At 55.3% G+C, this 24,831-nt stretch overlaps 1 protein-coding gene across 1 annotated transcript in view; it reads left to right on the top strand.

Annotated features, from left to right (window-relative positions):
• The first annotated feature begins 6,858 nt into the window (after positions 1-6,858).
• NOTCH3 (notch receptor 3) overlaps positions 6,859-24,831 on the top strand; it is a 38,506-nt gene continuing 20,533 nt past the window's right edge. Inside the window, exons 1-23 of the mRNA XM_052643787.1 lie at positions 6,859-6,979; positions 9,582-9,660; positions 13,032-13,174; positions 13,254-13,592; positions 13,680-13,802; positions 13,880-14,113; positions 15,007-15,162; positions 15,252-15,437; positions 16,042-16,155; positions 16,388-16,501; positions 17,286-17,519; positions 17,640-17,750; positions 18,233-18,425; positions 18,502-18,653; positions 18,876-18,989; positions 19,930-20,085; positions 21,526-21,751; positions 22,152-22,353; positions 22,615-22,768; positions 23,148-23,332; positions 23,868-24,000; positions 24,085-24,342; positions 24,426-24,544. Coding sequence (XP_052499747.1) covers positions 6,859-6,979; positions 9,582-9,660; positions 13,032-13,174; positions 13,254-13,592; positions 13,680-13,802; positions 13,880-14,113; positions 15,007-15,162; positions 15,252-15,437; positions 16,042-16,155; positions 16,388-16,501; positions 17,286-17,519; positions 17,640-17,750; positions 18,233-18,425; positions 18,502-18,653; positions 18,876-18,989; positions 19,930-20,085; positions 21,526-21,751; positions 22,152-22,353; positions 22,615-22,768; positions 23,148-23,332; positions 23,868-24,000; positions 24,085-24,342; positions 24,426-24,544 — 3,846 coding nt within the window. The remainder of the gene's footprint in view (positions 6,980-9,581; positions 9,661-13,031; positions 13,175-13,253; positions 13,593-13,679; positions 13,803-13,879; positions 14,114-15,006; positions 15,163-15,251; positions 15,438-16,041; positions 16,156-16,387; positions 16,502-17,285; positions 17,520-17,639; positions 17,751-18,232; positions 18,426-18,501; positions 18,654-18,875; positions 18,990-19,929; positions 20,086-21,525; positions 21,752-22,151; positions 22,354-22,614; positions 22,769-23,147; positions 23,333-23,867; positions 24,001-24,084; positions 24,343-24,425; positions 24,545-24,831) is intronic.

The following is a 24,831-nucleotide window of genomic DNA, read 5'->3' on the forward strand; positions in this document are numbered from 1 at the left end:
AGCAGGGGCAAGGGAGACGGCTCAAACCCACCCCTACCCCCACCATGTTGGGAACTGGGTGTCTGCCTGCTGCAAAGTCATGGGAATAATTGCTCTGACTGTCCTAGCCCCCAGGGATCTGGACACCTTGGGCTATTCCTGCCACTGTGACTGGAGGGCAGCAGAAAGCCGGAGCAGGGACCCTCACTTTCTGCCTTGCCGAGTTGGTGTCCTCAGAAGTTGGGGGCTTCAGAAAGGGACTGACAGGGCTCCTTGCAATGCAGGGGACGCTGGTTCTATCCATGGTCCGGAAAGGTCCCACGTGCCGTGGGACAGCTAAGCTTGTGCATGACGACGACTGAGCCTGAGCTCTAGAGTCCGTGAGCCGCACTTACTGAGCCTGTGTGCTGAAACTACTGAAGCCTGCACGCTGTAAAGCCCGTGCTCCACAGCGAGAGACGCCACCACAATGAGAAGCCTGAGCGCCGCAACTAGAGAAAGCCTGCCCGCAGCAATGAAGACCCCCCGCAGCCAAAAAGAAAGTAAATAAATAATTGGAGGGGATAAAAGAGACGGATGCACAGCAGGCGCTCTGTAAACCTATCTTCTTTTTGTCCTCACTCCCCTTGTGCTACACTCAGCCTGTGTCTTCATCATTACTGCTTCCTCTCTGTCTCTGTCTGCCACAGACCAACTAACAGAGTAGGAGACTTCAGACTTCCTGCCTAGCAAAATGTGTGTCCAGGTTCTTGGTTGCTCCTTGTGATGGGGAGCTCAGCACCCATTAAGGCATCTATTGCGGCAGAAAATCCTTTCTCAGAGGGGTCAGGAGAGGCACTAGCCCCACTCCTGAAGTCTCTACCTTTGTCCCCTGGGCCACTTGACCCTTTTCAGGACCCCCAGATCCCTAGAAGTTACTGAGGAGAGTAGTCTGGGCCCCCAGTGGTGGCTCCTTTGGACTGAGCATGCCAACTCCTTCAGCCAGTTCCCTCGCATGTTGCCCCCTCAGTGCCCACCTCATGCTGTGTGATGTCTGGCCACTGGTGGGCCCCCATTATAGAAGAGGGGAGAAAGAGCAGGATACAGACACCCCCAGCCCCTTGTGGACAAGGCCAAGCGGTAGGGTGAGAGGGTGCTAGGAGAGCCAGGGGTGGGGAGCAGAGAGGACTTCCTGGAGCTGAAATCTTGAAGAATAGGAATTTACCAGGTACAGGAATGGAGGTGGATAGGCACGCTAGAAGGAGGGACCAGCGCACGCAAAGCCACGGCATGTGTAGGAAATAGTAGAGCATCCCCTATAGCTAGAAGGAAATGCATTTTAAAAATTTTATTTATTTATGTACTTTGGCTGCACCGTGCAGCTTGTAGGATCTCAGTTTCCTAACCAGGGACTGAACCCAGGGCCGCAGAACTGAAAGCCTGGAATCCTTAGCCCTAGGCCACCAGGGAACTCCCAGGAAATACATTTGTTTATCTTTATTTTTGGCTGCGCTGGTCTTCATCACTGTGCACTGGCTTCCTCTGGTTGCGGCAGGCGGGGACTACTCTTCATCACGATGCACAGACTTCTTGTTGTGGCGGCTGCTCTTGCTGCAGAGCACGGGCTCTAGAGCCAGTGGGCTTTGGCAGTTGCGGCACATGGGCTCAGTGGCCCTGTGGCATGTAGCGTCTTCCAGGACCAGAGATCAAACCGGTGTACCCTGAATTGCAAGGCAGATTCTTAACCACTGGACCACCAGGGAAGCCCCAGGAAATGCATTTTTAAAAAGAACACATCTGCTATGAGTTCCTGCTTGGGGAGGAAGCAAAAGGGTCCTTCTAAGGATGTCCCAGGCAGAAAGAAGAACCTGAGCAAAGGCCGTGAGAGTGTAGAGCCTGCTGGGTGACTCAGTGTGATGATGAAGGGAACAGGAGGGGCTGGGGAGCGTCTGAAGGCTCTTAAAGCAGGGTTGAGGGGCTTGGATTTCCTCCTGGGGTGATGGGTATGAGAAGGACTTAAGCTGCGCCTTCCCCCATCCCCATAGGCCTGTTGACTCAGCACACTCACAGTGAGTCAGCTGTGCCCCTTCTGATTATGCAACTTTTGTCTTTTTCTCTGCCCAGTCCCCACCCCTACCCACACCCCACCCCTCCCTCTCATTCCATGTGGCCTGGAGTCACTGGGTTCAAATCTTAGCTCTTCCTCTAGAAAGCCTCCAGCAAATCATCATAAGATGGGCAGAGACCCACCCCTATGAGGGTTGACCCCGGAAGATGGGTTAATAGCTCCCCTCCCGGATGGAGGTTGCACTCATAAGTTGAGAGGCTGGGACACCCTCAGTTCCTGTCCCCTGGCACTTGACTCTCTGCCACACTCAGCAGGGCTGGGGATCATCTCCTGTGTTGGACCCTGGTCAATTGTTCAACTTTCACCCTTGGCTTTTCACTCTTCTTTCTCTCTAATGGTACTGCCTCTACCACCTCTTCCTCTTCCAGTGTTTTAATACCATCCAAGGGGACTTCCACAGTGGTACAGTGGATAGGAATCCACCTGCCAAGGCAGGGGACACACAGTCGATCCCTGGTCTGGGAAAATTCCACATGCCGTGGAGCAACTAAGCCCAAGAGCTGCAACTACTGAGCCCACGTGCTGCAATTACTGAAGCTTACGCACCTAGAACCCATGCTCTGCAACAAGAGAAGCCACCACAAGGAGAAGCCCGCGCACCTCAACGAAGAGTGGCCGCCACTCGCCGCAACTAGAGAGAGCCTTCACGCAGCAATGAAAACTCAGCGCAGCCAAAAATAAATAATTATAAAAATCATCCCAGGTAAACAGAGGAATGGATCAGTACAATGTGGTGTAGCCATTCAATGGGATGTTGTGCCTGCATGCTAAGTCGCTTCAGTCGTGTCCAACTCTTTGCAACCCTTTGGACCATAGCCCACCAGGCTCCTCTGTCCATGGGACTCTCCAGGCAAGAATACTGGAGTGGGTTGCCATTCCCTTCTCCAGGGGATCTTCCCAACCCAGGGATGGAACCTGCATCTCTTATATCTCCAGTGGGATGTTTGGTTCAGTTCAGTTCAGTCGCTCAGTCGTGTCCGACTCTTTGCAACTATTTGCAACCCCATGAATCGCAGCACGCTAGGCTTCCCTGTCCATCACCAACTCCCGGAGTTCACTCAGACTCATGTCCATCGAGTCAGTGATGCCATCCAGCCATCTCATCCTCTGTCGTCCCCTTTTCCTCCTGCCCCCAGTCCCTCCCCGCATCAGAGTCTTTTCCAATGAGTCAACTCTTCTCATGAGGTGGCCAAAGTACTGGAGTTTCAGCTTTCGCATCACTCCTTCCAAAGAAATCCCAGGGCTGATCTTCAGAATGGACTGGTTGGATCTCCTTGCAGTCCAAGGGACTCTCAAGAGTCTTCTCCAGCACCACAGTTCAAAAGCATCAATTCTTCGGTGCTCAGCCTTCTTCACAGTCCAACTCTCACATCCATACATGACCACTGGAAAAACCATAGCCTTGACTAGACGGACCTTTGTTGGCAAAGTAATGTCTCTGGTTTTGAATATGCTATCTAGGTTGGTCATAACTTTCCTTCCAAGGAGTAAGCGTCTTTTAATTTCAATGGGATGTTACTCAGCCATAAAAAGGAATGAAGAACTGACACATGCTACAAAATGGATGAAACATTATACCCAGTGAAAAAAGTCAGAAATAAAAGACTACATGTTGTATGATTCCATAGCTGTGAAACATTCAGAACAAGGTAAATCCATGGAGACAGAAACACATTAATGGTGCCAGGGACAGATGACGAGTGACTGCTGATGGGGACAACATTTTCTTTAGGGTTGATGAAAATGTGATGAGACTAGGTAGAGCTGGTCATTGCACTAAATGCCACTGAACTGTACACTTTAAAATGGTAAGTAATTTTATGTAAAGAAATTTTATCTCAATTAAAAAAAATCAGAGGCAATCACCAGTAAATGCCCCAAACAGTGGTGATAGTTTGACAGGCATCAGGATAGTCACACAGTCTCAATATATCTCCCCACTACAAGAGGGGATAGGAAGAGAATGGTACATTTACAGTAGAGAAACTGGACCAGCTTCATTCAAGCGATCAAAATCTAACAAGACCAGTGCTGGGGACTCATATCAGGTGCCTCCTGATACAACCCATGGAAGAGTACCAGCATCACTTCTTCGGCAGTTCTTGCCAAAGATACAGAGCCTGAACCTGGTCACGAGGAAACTGCAGCCCAGTTCACTAAGGGATGTTCTGTGAAACAAATGACCTTGCCTATCCAAGAATATCAACATCATGACAGCTAAAGAAAGGCTAAGGAACTGATGCAGATTAAAGAACATGAAGAAACATAACAATTAAATGCAACACATGGTCAGAGATTAGATCCTGGACCAGCAGAGAAACATGCTATAGGGGATATAACTGGGGAAACCAAAAACTGTCTGTATGGTGAAAACTGTTGTGTGTTTGTATAATAGAATGCCCTCGATCTTAGGAAACATACAGTGATGATGTGGGGGGCAAAGGAACATCATAGCCACATCTTGCTTTCAAATACGTGTGCGTGCTAAGTCGCTTCAGTTGTGTCCGACTCTTTGTGACCCCACGGACTGTAGCCCACCAGGCTCCTCTGTCCATGGGATTCTCCAGGCATGAAGACTGGAGTGGCTTGCTATGCCCTTGTCCAGAGGATCTTCCTGACCCAGGGATTGAAACTGCACCTCTTATGTCTCCTGCTCTTGGCAGGTGGGTTCTTTACCACCCATCTGGGAAGCTCTGCTCTCAAATACATATATTATATAATATATTACATATTATAGATGATTAAAAATTATATATAATTTCTTCAAAACTATGGTTTTTCCAGTAGTCATGTACAGATGTGAGAGTTGGACCATAAAGAAGGCTGAGCACTGAAGAACTGATGCTTTCAAATTGGGGTGCTAGAGAAGATTCTTGAGAGTCTCTTGGACAGCAAAGAGATCAAACCAGTCAATCCTAAAGGAAATCAACCTTGAATATTCATTGGAAGGGGATGCTGGGATGCTGAAGCTCCAATACTTTGGCCACCTGATGCGAAGAGCCAACTCTTTTTCAATACTTTGGAAAAGACCCTGATGCTGGGAAAGACTGAAGTTTGCAAAAGAAGGGAGTGACAGCGGATGAGATAGTTGGATGGTATCACTGACTCAATGGACATTTTGAGCAAATTCCAGGAGATAAGTGAAGCCTGTTGTGCTGCAGTCCAGGGGGTCGCAAAGAGTCGGACATGACTTCGTGAGTGAACAACAACAATAATTATAAAGTAAATTTGGCAAAGTGTAGGCCGAGTTGGTGAAGCTGGATAAAGGGCCTATGGAAATTGCATTTTAAATTATTTCTAAATGAAGTTTTAAAATTGCTCAAAGGTCTCTGGGGTGCCCAGGTGACTGTCTCTCACCCTGGTACCCCCGTGCTTAGCCCCAGTGCTCAGCTGCCTCATGGGTGAACCTCAGACTCCTGGGTTTCAGCACCTCACCCCCAACCCATTCCTCCTCACTACAGCCTCATCACCGTGCTCAACACCTACAGGGCGGCCTGGCCTCTTTCTTCTCCTCCTCAGGGCCAGGGTGACCCCTGACCTGCCCACTCGCCCCTCCTTCCCTACTTGACTCGTCCCCTTCCTCTGTTTGCAAACCTGTCCCTCTCCTGAAATGTCTTTCTTTCAGTTCTGGGCTGAGCCCCCACTGAACCCTTCTCAGGGAAGCTCTCTCCTTGAGAGGGCAGGGGAGGTGTACTCCCGGCCGCTGAAACAACGCCAGCCATAGAGCTTGAGCTTTATACCTACTTACTGAATAAATGAATGAATGAATAAGTGACCCCCTTCCCCTAAGCAGAATTCTCGCCAGCTTTTCTTCTGTGTCCCTCCCTCTGGCCCAACCCTAAGTCCGCAGTGCTGGAGTCTAGTTTTTTCTTCCCCGGATTGGGGGCTTCTCTAGGCTGGTCTTGGGGACTTTCCAGAGTCCCCGTTCTTGCCACAGGGACAGAGCTCACTGCAGGGTGGTTGTTTTTCAGCATGAGTGATTCTGGAAAAGGCAGTTGGATGAAACTGAGCAAGATGGGCTGAGCAGGAAAGCTGTGTAGGCTATGGGGTGGGGTGGACCTTTGGATATTGAGGAAGGGGTTACTTTCAGGGAGCGCTGGGAATAAAACGGGATGTGGGTGTCTGGTAGCACACTTGAGACTCCTAGCCTGTGTCCGAGCTCCGAGGCTGCAAAAACCGCCCAAGGCTCTAGGTCTGAGAGGGCCTGAGTTTAGAGTTGTGAATATTTCAGATTTTAAGAGTCCCCCAGGAAGCTCTGCGCACGCCTCTGCATTTGTGCATCCTGGCTGTGTATTCAGGAGCCTTGCAGGACGTGCCTGGTTTCAGTTTCGGGGTGTCGGAGCGGGGGGGGGGGGGGGGGGCGCGGGTGGTGGCGGGAGGCGGCGGGTAGGGGAGTGTCTTGTTTGTGCCCGGCTCCCTGTGTGCCTCGGGCTCTGGATGTGTTTTGGGGAGCAGGGAGATGTTCAGGAAGTTGGGTGTGTCTGACACCGTGGGTTGGGCCCGCTGGCCAGAGTTTCCGAGAGGGGCTTCGGGTCCCAGGCTGTGTGGGTGGAGGGCGGGCAGGGACCCCAGGAGGCCGGGCCGGGGGCGGGGGAGCTCTGGGCCGGCCCTGGGGCGGGGCGAGTCGCCCAGGGTTGGGGGCGGGGCGGCCCGGCCGTCTCACTTCGGCGAAGTTGGCTGCGCGGAGGCTGGCCCCGGACGCGCCCGGAGCCCAGGGAAGGAGGGAGAAGGGAGGAGAGAGGTGGGAGGAGGGAGGGTCGCGGCCGGCCGCCATGGGGCCGGGGCCCCGGGGCCGCCGCCCCCGCCGCCGTCGCCCGATGTCGCCGCCACCACCCCTGCCGTCCGTGCGGACGCTGCCCTTATTGCTGCTGCTAGCGGGGCCGGGGGCTGCAGGTGAGGGGCCGGGACCCCGAGGGCGGGATGGGGTGAGTGGGTGGGGGAAGGGGAAGGATGGAGTGCAAGGCCTCCCCGAGTATGAGACTTGGTGAGGGGTGGGTGGGGGCGCGGTCCCTGGGAATCAGGGACCAGAGCGCAGGGGCAGGGAGCGCAGGACCCGGGGGGCAGGGACTCCGAATTGAGAGTGGGGGCGAGGCAGGACCCCAGAGACCGGAGGAACTGGGGCCCCGGGAGAGATGTGGGCTGGGAATGAAGGGACCGTGGAGCTCGGAACTGGGAGCTGGAGGTGAGCGGATCAAGATTAGCGGGGGAGTGGCGGGGGGCGGCGAATAACCAAGAATCTGGGGCTCTCTCACCAACCATGCCTGTCTAGAGCCCTGGGAAGGTCACGATTGGAATCCAAGTATCCCCAGGTCGGGGACCCCTCGCATAAAAGCTCCCCCTCCCCATGCACACACCCGGGGTAGGTCTGGCAGGGCTGGGGGCCGGAGGGGGCGCGAAGTTCTCGGAGCTCTAAACTCGGAGAAAACTTCCCAGGCCGGAGCGCGGCAAGACCCGGAACCGGAGCCAGAGCTGGAGCCATAGAGGCGCCAGCGCCCCTTCCCCCGCCCGCGGCCCCGCTCCCTCCCCCGGCTGCTTGGACCGGACAGCGTCCCGGGACCCAGTCTCCGCCTGGGGAAGGGAGGGGAGGGCAGGGGGCGCGAGCCCACGTGCTCCTCTCCCGCTCCAGCGCCCCCTCCCAGCAACCCGACCCCCTCCCCAGCGGGCCCGGGTAGCCCCCCGCCCCTCCCCCTCCCCACTCTTCCCCTCCCCCGCCTGGGACAATGGCCGCGCCGTCTAGACACCCCCTCCCCCCCGGCAGCCTCGCGCTTTCTTTGCCAGACAAAGCGGGGACTGCAGCGGGGCCGGACCGGGGCTGCTGGGGCGCACCCCCAGCCAAGGGAGGCCTGGCCGGCAGGGGAGGGACGCGAGCCCAGTGGCCCTGGCCCTGGGTCTCTGGACGCTGCTGTGGGGCTCAGCCCAGGGAGGGGTGGGGAGAAAACAGGTCTCCCCAGCCCAGCCCAGCCCTGGGCGGGCAGATGGGGCAGGAGTGGGCAGGAGCAGCCGCCCCAAGAGGCCAGCCGGCAGGCACACATGGCCTGTCACACACTCACAGGACACACAATCTTGGATCACACATGTGGAGATGCAGATGAGTATGTGTGTGCACACACACACATAGGGTACACCTGCACATGTGCACACCCAGCTCACACAAGACACAGACATTCATAGCTCACACGTGCTCATACAATCACACATGTTCATACATACCCTGCACCACCAGCCCAAGGCCTCACACTCACTGTCTGCACACACTCAGATGCATATAGACAGATGCAAGGACATGCCTACACCCAGCTGACACATGCAGGTAAACTGGCACATCCAACCCATACCCAGACTCACCCATGCACATACAAGTCACACACAGACCCACAGCTATATACCCAGATACATACTTCACATACATAGACAGAACAACAAGTTTCAGCCTACGAACATCTCTACATCCGTGCAGGCCATGCAGACACACACATGGCCCACAGGGCCCACTGCTCAGCAAGGCCCATGCCTCGTGTCATGTGGCCCCCAGCGTGAGTTCACAAACACCCCTGGGCTCCTGTCTGGGTAATAGTGTCCTGGCTGCTCGTGCCTTGAAGGGGACAGAAGCCATGTTTAATGCATTTGCATGTCCAGTTTATCTCATTCTCTCTTTTTTTTAAACTCTGTCTCTTTCTTTCTTGATCTCGTCTCTGTCTGTCTGCTTCTAGTTTCCTTCTTTTATGTCTGTCTGTTTTTCTCATCTTCTTCCTCTCCCTTTCTTTCTTCCCTACTTACACACACAGGCACACATGCACAAGCGGCCCCACACCTGCTGGCTCACACAAGGCCCCACTAACTCACACCCCGCCACACCCCTGACCCATCCGACAGGACAGTTAGACTGTGCCACACCGCAGAGAGACACAGTCCTTAGGGGTGAGGATGCTGAACAGGTCAGCTGTGCCAGCTGCCCCTCCCTCAACACAGATTCCGTCCCTGTAATGCCCAGTTGCTGGCTGCGCATGGCATTCATTCATGCCCTGGCATATCTCCCCAGAACTAGCACGTAGGCCTGCCTAGTTGGAGTAGATGCCCAGCATCAACAGAAGGAAGACCCGGGGTCCCAGGACTCCCCACCCCTGCCCCCCCCACAACCCCGGGATCTGGGCACAAAGTCCCAGACCTCCCTTCAACCCTTGCAGCACCCCCACTTCCTGCCCCCCATTCTGGCAGCTTCTGAGCCCCCACATCTGGCACAAGTCGGCCCCTCCTCCTGCCTGCCCCTGCCTTGTGGTTCCCAGGGCCCGAGTAGGCAGTGACAGCTGCAGCCCCAACAGCTGGGGCCAGGGCGGGGGGCCGTGGGAACTGTGAATGGGGGGGGCTCCCTGCACTCGCAGAGACGCCCCCAGCCTGGTGCAGCTGTTGCCCGAGGGAGCAAAGGACGGAGTCTCAATCTAGGCTGGGGTTCCTGGGTGCCTGCCTGACACCCCCACCTTCCTTCACCCCCACCCAGCCCCCCCTTGCCTGGACGGAAGCCCGTGTGCGAACGGAGGTCGCTGCACCCAGCTGCCCTCCCGGGAGGCTGCCTGCCTGTGAGTGCCTGGCTCTGAGCCATCAGTGGGCCCCGTGTGGGGAGGCGGTCTGTCTTCTCCCCCTGCCTCTGTGTTCACCATAGATGCTTCCACCACTTCCTTCAAGTGTGTGGCTTGGGCAACCTCTTGTTTCCCCTTTGAATGGAGCAGAGCTAAGAGTAGAGGCTCTGGAGTCTGCCTGGCTGGGGTTCAAATCCCATATCATGTTGCTGATGGTCTGACTTTTTAAGCCTCAGTGTCCCGGTCTGGAAAATGGGCCCACTAATGCCAACTACAAAGAATTCACTGCTGCCTGCAGTCTTGTGTAAATCCCCTGATGGACAGATAATTATTCAATCAACAAATTTTCGGGGACTAGTGACAGTGGTTTGGCAGTAGTGGGTATAGCACCTGCACCTTCCCACAGCTCAAGATTTAGTGGTGGGGCCATAGGAGCCCTGCTCTGCCACTTACTTTCTGTGTGACCTTGAGTGAGTCACTTCCCCTCTCTGAACCTCATCGATCTGTAAAATATGGTCCTTCTGCTTGACTTGTGACCAAAGCCCCCCCAAATGCAGTTGTTGGAAAGTACAGGGAAAGGCAGAGGGTTGGGAAAGCAGGGCAGGGCCTGGGAAATTGCTGAGCAGAGGCACACAGAGATCAATTTGAATTCTGGGCTCTGGGATAACCTTGAGCAAGTGCTTTGAGCTCTCTGAGCCTCATTTTTGCATCCGGAATATGGAGCAATAACAGTTCTCTCCTTTATGGAGTTGATTGTAAAGATAAAGAGTGAAATCAGCATAGTGTCAGGCATACAGTAAGTGCTCAATAAATGGTATTTTTTTTTATTATTATTAATGGTAGACATGTGGGATATAGGTGCCATAAGGAGAAACCTCTGAGGTTATGGGAAAATGCTTGGTTCCTTTTATAATATCATCATTAATAATAGCAGGTCACCCAGTAGCCATTGGTCGAGTCATTAAATGCATCCATTTATTCAGCAACTTGTGTGTCCAGCCCAAGCTGGGTGGGTCTGGGGTGACTTCAGAGACCCTTTGAAGTTACACAGGCACTTTGACTCACCTGGATGAGGTGGGGGGAGTGTCTCAGCCTGGTAGAGCGGGTTCCTCGGGTTGGGATGGTGGGAATAGGGGGGAAAGTGTGACCTCACCTGGCGCTACTCACCTGAGAGGCGGAGTCGCGGGACCGGGCGCCTGCGCTCTGGGACCCCGCGCCTGGAAAGCTGCCGACAGGTGAATGCGCCCCCGGCTGCCCCGCCCCCCCGACAGGTGAATCACCGGCCCGCGCGGCCGCCCGGAGCCCGGATCGCCCGGATCGGAGCGCTGGGCTTAGTCTCCAGAGCTGAGCCGTGGGAACCTCTCCTCACGCCAACCCCCGCCCCCCCATCCCCAGTCTATTTCAAAGTCCTTTCGTGGACCCCGCAGTCTGTCACCGCTCCATGGAGCCTCCAACTCTCATAGTCTCTCAAACCCTAGTCTCCTAGTCATCACCTCTTCCCAGCCAGTCCCCCAAACCAAGTCCATGCTCCCCGCCACCCCCACTCTCCCGCCCCCAGCGGTCTCCGGTGAAGCCCAGGCGATTGGGCGGGGCGCGGGCAGCCGAGAACCAGCCCGACCGGTCGGCAGGGGCGCGGGGCACAGAGCGTGGGAACCCGCCGGGGGCGCCGCGAGGGGGCCGAGCGGCCACGCCCTGCCTGCCGTGCGCGCGCGCGTGGTCGCGGGAGGAAGAGCCCGCCGTGCTCGGCGCCCAGCGCAGCACGCCCCCTCCCGGCGCGCAGTCTTGGCGGCGGCCCTTGCCCTGCGGATTTTTGGGGAGGGGGTTTGGGAACTGGGTTCTCCCTCTGCACCCGCCCGTGCCCCAACTTGTTTCGCTGGGGGCTGGGGTGGGGGGAATCTTGTGGGTGACGCTACGGACTGAGTCAGCTACTTAAGCTTAGCCCCAAGCGACCGGGACAGGCCAGAGGGAGGAACACAGGAGAGGGACGGGTAGCGTCGGGGGCCGGTCCAAGTCCCTCCCTCTGACCCCACTCTGGAGGTTTCTAGTCTTAAGACCAGCGCCCGTCTGTACCTTCACTCTCAAGGTGGCCTCGGTGGGTTTGGAGGGGGCTGGAGGCTGAAGGACCTTCTCCCAACAGGGGGCGCCAGCATTGGTGGCCACCTCCTCGCCGCTACGGAAGGAAGGAAGGGGTCTCTGTGCCCCCAGGAAAGGAACTGAGGCTTTGTGGAGGTCCTCCTGTCTGGCATGTGAGAGTTAGTCCGTATTGGTGAATGAGGCTGTGGGTTGGTGTCTGAGTATTTGCCAGCCCAGTGCGTCGTGTTAGTGTGTCCCTCTCGTCTGGTACATTTGGGGGTTCTGCCCGTCTGTGTGCGCCTGGGTGGTTGTCGTCTGGAACCTGAGGCCTTTTGCATTTGCCGTTTCCTCGACTCTTCCCGCCCATGGCCCCCTCCCTCACTTTCTTTTCCCACACAGTCTTCTTTTTTCCCTCACTTTGTCTGTGAAAACATAGTTGCCTTTCCCCCACCCCCATCCCTCTGTCCTCCTTATCCTGTGTTTTAGTTTCCTGTGGCTGTGGAACAGATGGCCACAAACTGGGTGGTTTAAAACAACAGAAATTCATTCTTGCAGTTTTGGAGGCCAGAAGTCTTCACCTTTCTCTTGAAGGACAGTTGTCACTCAGTTTAGGGCCAACTTGGATAATCAGGATGGTCTCATCCAGACATCCGTCATTTAATTACATCATTAATTACATTCCTTTTTCCAAATCAGGTCACAGTCACAGGTTCTTGGTCATGGACATAATTTTTCTGGGGCCACCACTCTACCCAACTGCATCCTTCATGGTCCCCATGGGCTGAACTACTCTTCCCCCCCTCCCCTGGCATGTTGCTTATTCATTCATTATTTGTATATCTTCTCTTTGCCAGACCTGGCTATGAACATCAAGAGGGTAGGGGCCACTTTAATTGTGTTTGCTGCTGTATTCCTGGGCTTCTCAGGTAGTGCTAGTGGTAAAGAACCCACTTGCCAATACAGGAGACTTAAGAGATGTGTGGGTTCAATTTCTGGGTTAGGAAGATCCCCTGGAGGAGGGCATGGTGACCCGCTCCAGTTTTCTTGCCTGAAGAATCCCATAGATGGAGGAGCCAGCCAGTCCATGGGGTTGCAAAGAGTTGGACATGATTGAAGTGACAGCATGCACGCTGTATTCCCATTGCTAAGAACATAGTAGGTATGCTCAGGGAAACTGTTGCATGGATGAATGTGTCTGTGTGTTTGTTTACCTGTGTGTTTCTGGTCTGTCTGGTGTGTATCTCATGTTCTGGGCTGTTCTGCCCTGACTTTCCTCACCGAGTCGTCTCTGTCCACAGGTGCCCACCAGGCTGGGTGGGTGAACGGTGTCAGCTGGAAGACCCCTGCCATTCTGGCCCCTGTGCTGGCCGTGGTGTCTGCCAGAGCTCGGTGGTGGCGGGGACTGCCCGGTTCACCTGCCGCTGTCCCCGGGGCTTCCGAGGTAAAGGAGGGTCTGGAAGGGAGCTGAAGGCAGGCAAGGGTGTGGTCGGCCTGGGCTCACCGTTTCTGGTTCCTGGCAGGCCCCGACTGCTCCCTGCCAGACCCCTGCCTCAGCAGCCCCTGTGCCCATGGTGCCCGCTGCTCGGTGGGCTCCGATGGCCGCTACCTGTGCTCCTGCCCACCCGGCTACCAGGGCCGCAGCTGCCGGAGTGATGTAGATGAATGCCGGATGGGTGGGCCCTGCCGCCACGGTGGCACCTGCCTCAACACGCCTGGCTCCTTCCGCTGCCAGTGCCCAGGTGGCTACACCGGGCCACTGTGTGAGAGCCCCGCGGCGCCCTGTGCTCCCTCCCCGTGCCGTAACGGGGGCACCTGTAGACAGAGCGGCGACCTCACCTATGACTGTGCCTGCCTTCCTGGTGAGGGAGCTGTACCCAGGGGGAGGCAGCAGAGGTGGGGGGACAGCAGGCCTGCCTGGTAGTGACCATCCTTGTGCTCCACACTAGGGTTTGAGGGCCAGAACTGTGAAGTGAATGTGGATGACTGTCCAGGGCACCGGTGTCTAAATGGGGGGACGTGCGTGGACGGTGTCAACACCTACAACTGCCAGTGCCCTCCTGAGTGGACAGGTGAGCAGTGGGACCTGAGGGAAGCCCTTGGATGGGCATGCGCCAGGTAACCGGACTGATGCGTCTGTGTGCCATAGGCCAGTTCTGTACGGAGGACGTGGACGAGTGTCAGCTGCAGCCCAACGCTTGCCACAACGGGGGCACCTGCTTCAACACATTGGGTGGCCACAGTTGTGTGTGTGTCAATGGCTGGACAGGCGAGAGCTGCAGTCAGAATATTGATGACTGTGCCACAGCTGTGTGCTTCCACGGGGCCACTTGCCATGACCGTGTGGCCTCTTTTTACTGTGCCTGCCCCATGGGCAAAACTGGTGAGTGACTTTTTTCCCTGAAGGCAGCAGACAGCCATTGATGGCTCTTGAGTGGGGCCAAGGATGGAGTCTGACTTGAATCAGACCTATGCTATGCTAGAAGCATAATTAAACATATTGTTCTTAATTAATTAAGCATATGCTTAATGCTTATGCTAGAAGCTGGGTTTGGGGTGAAGGATAAGCCTGGCAGAGGCCTGGGAGGGTAGACAATCCAGGGAAGAAGTCACAAGAATGGAGAGCTAAACTGTGACTCAGAAGGAGAGGGGACTTTTGGGAGTGGCAAAGATCAGAGAAGATGTTTGGGAGGGAGACTTGGAGTAGAGGGCAGCATATGTCAGGCAGAGGGTACTGCAGAGGCAAAGACTTAGTGCTAGGACCTTCTTAGAATCATGAAAAGAGTCAATAGATTTTAAAAACAATATGTGGATATTTCCAACTTATTTTCAAATGGTTCAGAAAAAATAAAGTTAACAATAGTTGACTCTAGGTGGTGGGTATATGAATAAACTTTTCTGTATGTTTAAATTTTAAATAAATGATTGGGGGAGAATAGCTACTAAATATGTGTGTGCATGCTAAGTTGCTTATGAACTGCAGCCCTGCCAGGCTCCTTTGTCCATGGGATTCTCCAGGAGAGAATACTGGAATGGGTTGTCATGCCCTGCTCCAGGGGATCTTCCCAACCCAGGGATGGAACCTGCATCTCTTATGTCTCCTGCATTGGCAGGCAGATTCTTTACCACTAACGCCGCTTGGGAAGCCCTCTAAATACACTGCTGGTTAATAAAAACAAATAAAAAAACCCCAAACACTACAGTGTTCAGGGATGTGGGACCTTTGGGCAGAGCCAGGGGATGGTCTTCCCTTGACCTCTACTTACTCTTTCCCAGGACTTTTGTGTCATCTGGACGATGCTTGTGTCAGCAACCCCTGTCATGAGGATGCCATCTGTGACACTAATCCAGTGAATGGCCGGGCCATCTGCACCTGTCCACCGGGTTTCACAGGTGGAGCTTGCGACCAGGACGTGGATGAGTGTTCCATTGGTGAGGGGCACAGTCTGCGGGTAGGGAAGGAAGGGAGAGGCTGCTCCTCGGCCACCCACACCCACACTGACTGTGACTCCACCTTGCAGGTGCCAATCCTTGTGAGCACCTGGGCCGGTGTGTGAACACACAGGGCTCATTCCTGTGCCAGTGCGGCCGTGGCTACACCGGTCCGCGCTGTGAGACCGATGTCAATGAATGCCTCTCCGGTCCCTGCCGCAACCAGGCCACGTGTCTGGACCGCATAGGCCAGTTTACCTGCATCTGCATGGCAGGTGTGTGGTGGGCATGGCTGGGGCGGGGCCTGAGGCTGAGAGGTGGGGCGAGAAAAGCCTTCAGGCAGAGGGGCCCAGAGCAGATAGAACTGGAAGGGTAAGAGACTAAAGCGGGGATGAGGTGGAGGCGGAGCCAGAGCAGAGTCTGGGGGCATGCTCCGGTGGAGTCAGTAGAACCTCAGATGGCCTGGGAGTGGAGTCTGGGCCTCAGGACGGCACTGTGGGATGGGAATGACATGAGGGCAGGACCAGGGTCTGGAGTGGAGGTCAAAGTGGACACTGCAGACAGAGATGCACTGATGCTGGGGTGGGATTGAGGTTGGGCACAAGGCTATGGTGGGCCCTAGGCTGGGAGCTGGGAAGAGGCATAGTTTGAAGAAGGAAGGAGGTGGTCTGAAGACAAGCCCACGTGGAGTCTCTTAAGCCTGAACCAGTTGGGGCCACACTGAAAGAAGATCCAGCCTGAGTCTGGAAACTGAATCTAGGGATGGGTTGGGGGGCAAGGCCAAGGCTCAAGGGAAGCAGGGTATGTCCCCCCTTGCTCTCCCTTCAGACCAGAAGCTAAACCCTCATTGCTGTAATCCCCCTCCCTCTATCCCTCCAGGTTTCACAGGCACCTATTGTGAGGTGGACATGGATGAGTGTCAGAGCAGCCCGTGTGTTAACGGTGGGGTCTGCAAGGACAGAGTCAATGGCTTCAGCTGCACGTGCCCCTCGGGTGAGGACTCTAGGCCAGGGAGCCTGAGAAAGACCTTCTGGGGCAAAGACTCCAGGATGGGAGCTTATAACATCGTGTTAGTGGCTTCCTTTATAGCAGATACCACCTTATGAAAAATACTGAAGTTAATTTAAAAGTAAATGGGCTTTCCACCCAAACCAGGCAGCACTGGTGAGGGGTGACTGCTCTGACCCTACTTGGGTCTCTGTTTATCTCACATTCCCCGCTGCAGGCTTCAGTGGGGCCATGTGTCAGCTGGACGTGGATGAGTGCGCCAGCACACCCTGCCGGAACGGAGCCAAGTGCGTCGACCAGCCAGATGGCTACGAGTGCCGCTGCGCGGAGGGTGAGGGTGGGCCAATGACAAGACCAGGAATCTGGAGGCGGGGCTAGTGGGGGAAAAGGGCCAATAATACGCCTGGGGGAAAGTTGGGGGCAGAGCTGCTGCAAGGCAGGCCCGGAGCAGGACCAATGAAAGAGCCAGGAGGAGGAGCCAATCCTGGATATAAGCAGAGGTAAGACTAGGGGGTGGGCCCAAAGGATCTGGCAGGATAGATGTGCACTGGATTGGAGGGACCCCGTCCAACCCCCTCTACTCCCAGGAACCTCCCGTACTGTCCTGTGTCACTTCAGTTGTGTCCACTCTTTGCGAGCCAATGGACTGTAGCCCACAAGGCTCCTCTGTCCATGGGATTCTACAGGCAAGAATACTGGAATGGGTTGCCATGCTCTCCTCCAGGGGACCTTCCCCACCCAGGGATCGAACTCATCTCTCCTGCATTGCAGGCGGATTCTTTACCCACTGAACCACCTGGGAAGCCCAGGAACCTCCCATGTGTCCGCATCTCCAGGGGAGGGAGAAGCAAATCAGGGCTGACGGTGTAAGGATTGGAAGCAGGGTCTCGCTAGGGGTGTAATTTAACTGGTATGGTCCTGGCCAGGGACAAGTCTTGGAGCCTGCCGCTGGATGGCCTCTGGAGGCCAGCCAGGGGCGGAGCCTGAACTGAGCCCACCTCCTATTGGCTCAATGGGCCGGGCTTGAGGGAGAGCTGAGTTAAGATTGGGCAGAGGCCATGGCTGTGGGCAGGACCTTGGCCAGTGGGCGGAGCCTGACCCTCTGTCCCCCGCAGGCTTTGAGGGCACAGTGTGTGAGCGCAACGTGGATGACTGCTCGCCAGACCCTTGCCACCACGGGCGCTGTGTGGACGGCATTGCCAGTTTCTCGTGCGCCTGTGTCCCGGGCTATACCGGCATGCGCTGTGAAAGCCAGGTGGATGAATGCCGAAGCCAGCCCTGCCGACACGGGGGCAAATGCCTAGACCTGGTGGACAAATACCTCTGCCGCTGCCCTCCTGGCACCACAGGTGGGGCCAGGGGCTGGGCTGGGACAGGAATAGTACATCTGATGGGACACAGAGGGTTCAGGAATGGTGTTTCTGGCAGGTCACGGTGGTGGCAATCTCAGACATGTTCCCCTTCCCCAGGTGTGAACTGTGAGGTGAACACTGATGATTGTGCTAGCAACCCCTGCACCTTTGGAGTCTGCCGGGACGGCATCAACCGCTATGACTGTGTCTGCCAGCCTGGATTCACAGGTGGGCAAGTGGCTGCCATGGAAACGGGGTCTTTATAGAGTGAGGGTGAAATCATCTATCTTTCCTGGCCGGGTTTTGCCCCTCTCTTTGCACGTGCTTGTACTTAGGGATTGTCCATGCTTTGCCCTGAGATTTTTGCTTTCTCTCATTGGCATGTATCCCCATGTTGGCTCAAGATTATCCTGGTATGTCCATGAAGGTGTTCAAACTCAGAGATTAAGGTGTTTCTGAGTGGGACCAAGGCAATCCTTGGTGGAAATGAAAGTGACTTCATATAAGTTTGGGGGCAAGGGTGATCTGGGGCAAGGTATCTCTGGGTTGTGGAGGTGGCTGTCCTAATTTGCACAAGAGCTGATGTGTTATGAAGTAAATGAGATGGTCCTTGCTCAAGGGTGTGACTGTGCTAAATGGGGCAAGGTTGCCCTTCCCTGGTTGGCTCCACTATCCTTGTCCCGGGACGAGGTTGCCTACCTGCTCCCCAGGGCCCCTCTGCAACGTGGAGATCAACGAGTGTGCGTCCAACCCCTGCGGCGAGGGAGCCTCCTGCGTGGATGGTGAAAATGGCTTCCGATGCCTCTGCCCACCTGGCTCCCTGCCCCCACTCTGCCTTCCCCCAAGCCATCCTTGTGCCCAGGAACCCTGCAGTCATGGCGTCTGCCACGATGCGCCTGGAGGGTGAGGTCTCTCCCTAGATCCCTGACCCCCACAGCTTCCCTACCTTCCTGCCAGCCCTGACTGCCTCCCTCTCCAGGTTCCGCTGTGTGTGTGAACCTGGCTGGAGTGGCCCTCAGTGCAGTCAGAGCCTCACTCGAGATGCCTGTGAATCCCATCCCTGCCAGGCAGGCGGCACCTGCACCAGTGATGGAATGGGCTTCCGCTGCACCTGTCCCCCTGGTATCCAGGGTGCGTGTCTCCACCTTCCCTCCCCAGGGCCTCTTCCTTCCTTCTTCCTTCTTATTTCCTTTCTGCTTCATTCTCTCTTCCTTCTCTGCATTTGCCCCTTTTTTCTTTTCCTTTTCCACTCTTACACAGGAGCTTGGGAGGTGGGTATCAAGGTGGGGACCTTGCGGGGAGATGGGAACAAGGAATCTCTCAAGACTATCTCACTCTGCCTGCCCACTACAGGCCATCAGTGTGAGCTGCTGTCCCCCTGCACCCCGAATCCCTGTGAGCATGGGGGCTACTGTGAGTCTGCTCCTGGCCAGCTGGCTGTCTGCTCCTGCACCCCTGGTTGGCAAGGTATACCAGTTGCTGCTTCTCTCCGTCACCTCCTCTCCAACTTACTCCATACTGGGTGATGCTGGGGACCCAGAGAAGGAGTCCACCCCCCACTGGCTCTGCCTTAAAAAAATTTTTTTTTCAGTAAATTATTTATTATTTATTTGGCTGTACTGCGTCTTAGTTGCAGCATGTGGAATCTAGTTTCCTGACCAGGGATTGAACCCAGGCTTCCTGCATTGGAAGCGCAGTCTTAGCCAATGCACCAACAGGGAAGTCCCCTGGTTCTGCCTTTTAAGGGAGCTTCCTCTGGGAAGGAACAGAACTAGACACAGACACTGCAGCCTGTGTAGTCAGTTCAGGAGAAGAGGAAGGGATATGGGCTGTGTTGTTCATTGTTTAGTTGCTAAGTCATGTCTGACTCTTTTGACCCCATGGAGGGCAGCATGCCAGGCTTCCCTGTCCTTCACCATCTCCCGGAGTTTGCTCAAATTCACATCGATTGAGTCAGTGATGCCATACAACTTCCCATCTCACCCTCTGTTGTCCCCTTCTCCTCCTGCCCTCAATCTTTCCCAGCATCAGGGTCTTTTGCAGTGAGTTGGCTCTTAGCATCAGGTGGCCAAAGTATTGGTTCGGCTTCAGCTTCAGTCCTTCCAATGAGTATTCAGGGTTGATTTCCTTTACGAGTGACTGGTTTTGGTTTGATAAGATCTTGAGAATCTAGAATTCAGGCTGAGTTTGGGGAGAGCCTGGAGGAGCAGACCTCAATCACAGAATCACATTCTTCATCCACTGAAATAAGGAGAGGGGTGTTCGGGAACAGTATGCAAAACGATCAGAGGCACACTGTTCTTCCCTTCATCCATCTCAGTCTTAAGATTCCTCCTGAGCACCAGATACTCCCGGACCCGACCCTGCATCTGCTAATCCTGGATGTTATTTTGCTCCCCACCCCCAGGCCCACGATGTCAGCAGGATGTGGATGAGTGTGCTAGCCCCTCACCCTGTGGTCCCCATGGTACCTGCACCAACCTGGCAGGGAGTTTCAGCTGTACCTGCCACGAGGGCTACAGTGGCCCTTCCTGTGATCAGGACATCGATGACTGTGACCCCAGTGAGTTCAAGGGAGCTCTTGGGGGGAGGGTTCTGACCTAGGGAACGTGTTCATCAAGTTGCTACAGTATGCCTAGTACTGTGCTTTCATTTCATCTTCACAGTTGTCTTCCTTTCCGCATTTGTTCATGAAAACTGAGGCCCCACAGAGGTTAAGTGGCTTGCCCAAGGTAATGCAGCGAGTAGAGAAATGAGCTAGGATAGGAGCACAGGTCTGTTTGACTCTGAAGGCTGTAAACTGCCTCTGGCAGCAAGCAAGTTAAAATTGTATGTAACAATACTGTAAAGTAATTAACCTCCAATTAAAATAAATAAATTTTAAAAATACATAAATAAAATTGTATGTAAACTATGAGATAATAGGCCCCTTAGTGAGTTACCAGGAGCACTGTTCAATAGACGAATAATGCAAGTCACATATGAATTAAATTTTTTTAGTTGATTTTTTAAAAATCTTTTTTTGTTTATTTTTGAATTAATTTTTTTAAAATTATTTCATTGCACTGCATCTTAGTTGCAGCATGGGGGATCTTGTTCCCTTACCAGGGATCAAACCTAGGCCCCCTGCACTAGGAGCAGATAGTCTTAACCTCTGGACCACCAAGGAAGTCCTTGAATTAATTATTTTCTAATAGCCTCATTAAAAAGCAAACAAAATGACAACAGGTGATATTAAATTCAATAATATATTTTATTTAGCCTAATACATAAAAACATTATCATTTCAACATGTAATCAATATAAAATGATTGAGGTGTTTTGCATTATTTTTTTTCTTTTTTCATATGGAATCTTCACGATCTGCTTTCTGGTGTCTGTCTTATGCTAACAGTACATCTCAAATTGGACCAATCACATGTCAAGTGCTCAAGAGCCACGTGTGGTCAGTGGACACCCTACTGGCTAGCCCAGACCTGGAGGAGACCTCCTGTGCTGAGCTCAGGAATTAAGCAGATACAACTAGTACTTGGGGTTTCTCAGGTGGTGCTAGTGGTAAAGAACCCATCTGCCAATGCAGGAGACATAAGAGATGAGGGTTCGATCCCTAGTGGGGGTGATCCTCTGAAGGAGGGCATGACAACCCACTCCAGTATTCTTGCCCAGAGAATCCCATGGACAGAGGAGCCTGGCGGCCTATAGTCCATAGAGTCAAACAGATTTGGATATGTCTGAAGCGACATAGCACACACGCAGGCAACTAGCACTTGGCAGCTCAAAGGGACCTTTTGGGATCTTCTCAAACCTTTCCTCCCTTCCACATAGATAAGGTTTCCACCAGATAAGGGAGCGAATGAGGCCACAGAGAGGACAGCGTTTGGTTCCCCTGGCTAAGTGTGCCCCTCCCAATGAAGCTTGGTTTTCTCCCGATTTCCCTCTACGCAAGGCATGGCCAGGTCAGGGGGTGCGGTGCGTGACCAGACCTCCTCCCTTCTGACCGTAGACCCCTGCCTGAATGGTGGCTCATGTCAGGACGGGGTGGGCTCCTTTTCCTGCTCCTGCCTCCCTGGCTTTGCTGGCTCCCGCTGTGCCCGAGACGTGGACGAGTGTCTGAGCAGCCCCTGCGGCTCAGGCACCTGCACAGACCACGTGGCCTCCTTCACCTGCACCTGCCCGCCGGGTTATGGCGGCTTCCACTGCGAGCAGGACCTCCCTGACTGCAGTCCCAGGTGGGTGGGGCCTCTCCTGGGAGACAGAGACCCTGGCATCGGATGGGGCGTGGGACCCGAGGAGCTGGGGACAGGGAGTCCTCGGCTGGACACCCACTTCAGGACTCTGATGCCTGATGGAAACGTGTCTGGGAAGGGGCAGGACATCCGTTGGGAGGTCACCTTAGATACCCTGGTCCCTGCGGGAGCAAGGCCAGGCCAGGGTGGGGCCTCCACATGGCTTCCACATAGCCCTGAAGCACCTGGTATACTGGGGTTAAGGGACATGACAGGGCGGGGCCTTTGGGGGACCTCAGCTTCTCCTTGGGGTAGGGGTCTTGTCACTTCTGCCAGGAGGGGCCCAGGAGTGGGGCGGGGCCTCTGAAGGGCGGAGCCAGACGCGCCCCTCCTTTCCCTCCAGCTCCTGCTTCAATGGAGGGACCTGCGTGGATGGTGTGAACTCATTCACCTGTCTGTGCCGCCCGGGCTACACTGGCACACACTGCCAACATGAGGCGGACCCTTGCCTCTCACGGCCCTGCATGCACGGGGGCGTCTGCACTGCCGCCCACCCCGGCTTCCACTGCGCCTGCCCAGACGGCTTCACCGGTGCTCAGTGCCAGGTGGGCGGGGTCACTGGAGCCTTGGGGGAGGAGTCTAGAGGGATGTTCTGGGGGAGGGGTCTTTTGGGTACCCTGGTTGGTTGAGAAGGCAGCCTGGATCCTGGGGAAGAGTTGGCAGAGGGATTGCGGTGAGGGGCCTGGCAGGGATCCTGAGGGAAAAAAATCCTGGAGAGGCGTTCTGGAGTCTGCTCAGGACCCTGGAGAAGCAGGGCAGGGTTTCTAGGGGTCCCCGAGTGTGAACACCCTGGCCTTCCTCGACAGACGCTGGTGGACTGGTGCAGCCACTCGCCCTGTCAGAATGGGGGTCGCTGTGCCCGGACAGGGGCCTCTTTCTACTGCCTTTGCCCCCCCGGGTGGAGCGGCCGCCTATGTGACATCCGGAGCCTGCCCTGCAGAGAGGCCGCAGCCCAAATCGGTGAGGGGGAGAGCGTGATTGGGCGTGTGTGCACATACTTCCTCCTAGTGTGAGCTGAATGAGAGTGCACCAGAGCTATGGACGTGGTGGGGTGTGTGCGCGTGTGTGGATATGTGACTGTCTGATAGCTGGCCAGGACAAGGTGGTGTGTGTGTCTATCACTGTGAAGCAACTGGGATGTCTGTAACGCTGTGTGTGACCTAGCTGATACGAGCTTTGAAAGTGCATGTGTGTGTGTGTCAGTGTCAGGGGATGTGTGGTAACCCAGTGGAATGTGTGTGACGCCTCGGTGACTGAGGCTGGTGGGGATGCTGGGTGTTCTGGGTATGACGGGGGCAGGGAGGAGGGAGTCTGCCTGATGCCGCTCTCCTCTGCTCAGGAGTGCCCACGGAGCAGCTGTGTCAGGCGGGTGGGCAGTGTGTGGACAAGGACAGCTCCCACTACTGTGTGTGCCCAGAGGGCCACACTGGCAGCCACTGTGAGCAGGAGATGGACCCCTGCTTGGCTCAGCCCTGCCAGCATGGGGGCACCTGCCGAGGCTACGTGGGCGGTTATGTGTGTGAGGTAAGGAGCACCCAGGGGAGGAGATGGAGGGCTGGTCACCCTGAGTGTGTCTGGCTATACATTTCTGTGTGTCTAGAGCCTGATGCGGTGTCCCTCTCTGGGCGTGTCTGGGTTTTTGCTTTTGTGACTCTGGGTGTATCTTTGTGGGTGTCACTCTGGGTAGATCTCAGGGTGTCTGGCTCTATCTCTGTCTTTCGTTATTTCTTGGACGTGTGTCTCTCTGCATGGTGTCTCTATGGGTATGAATGGCACACATGGGCCAGGGTCTGAGTGTGCATCTGGCTGTGTGTGTCTTGGGTGTATCTGGGTATTTCTCCTGTGTACATTTGTATGTATGTGTGTTTCTTGGCACTGCGTGTATCTGTAGCCCTCTGTGTCTGGGTGTTATGTACTGGGTGTGTGTTTCTGCTCACTGAGCGTATCTCCGTGCGTGGGATGACTGTGTGTGCCCCTTTGCCCTGGGATTCTCTGTATCTTCATGGGGAGCATCTGCCTCCTCTGGGCTGAGGAGGTCCCTGTCTCGCCCCCACTGCAGTGTCCAGCTGGCTACACTGGTGACAACTGTGAGGATGATGTAGACGAGTGTGCCTCCCAGCCCTGCCAGCATGGGGGCATCTGCATTGACCTCGTGGCCCACTATCTCTGCTCCTGTCCCCCAGGGACGCTGGGTAGGCCAGGACCAGGGTTTGGGGACAGGTGGGGAGGCTGGGTTTCTGAGCTCTCCTGATGTCCCCCATCCCCCACCCCGCTAGGTGTGCTCTGCGAGATTAATGAGGATGACTGTGGCCCAGGCCCAGCCCTGGACCTGGGGCCCCGGTGCCTGCACAACGGTACCTGCGTGGATCTGGTGGGTGGTTTCCGCTGCACCTGCCCCCCAGGATACACTGGCCTGCGCTGTGAGGGGGACATCAATGAATGTCGCCCAGGTGCCTGCCACGCGGCACATAGCCGGGACTGCCTGCAGGACCCAGGTGGGGGCTTCCGCTGCTTGTGTCACCCTGGCTTCACAGGTGAGCATGGGAAGAGGGGGCTGGCCTGGGATCCTGCCTGCGTTCCCCACAGGCAGCTGATCCACGCCCTTCTGCTTGCCCAGGTCCCCGCTGTCAGACTGTTTTGTCTCCCTGTGAGTCTCAGCCTTGCCAGCATGGAGGCCAGTGCCGTCCCAGCCCGGGCCCTGGGGGTGTGCTGACCTTCTCTTGCCACTGCATCCCGGTAGGTGGTAGGTGGGGGTGGCCGGTGGTAACAGGGTCTCTGGAAGCGAGTGGGGTGGGGGGTAGGGGGCGTGGCTTCATGGGAGGGTGAGGCTTTAGGGGAAAGAAGTGGAAGAGGATTTCTGGGAAATGTTGAGATTACCTGGAGGTTGTGTGTGTGTCTCTTCGGAATTTGGAGTTGCGGCCTCTTGGGAAAGCTTGGTCTTACCTGTAAGGTGGGACTGGCAGTGGGAGCCGGGAGAGGTTGGGCTAGACCTCGGGAGATCAGAGGCGCAAGCTTTCCCAAGT

The sequence above is a fragment of the Budorcas taxicolor genome, chromosome 7 (genome assembly GCF_023091745.1).
Source record: "Budorcas taxicolor isolate Tak-1 chromosome 7, Takin1.1, whole genome shotgun sequence".
NCBI lineage: Eukaryota > Metazoa > Chordata > Mammalia > Artiodactyla > Bovidae > Budorcas > Budorcas taxicolor.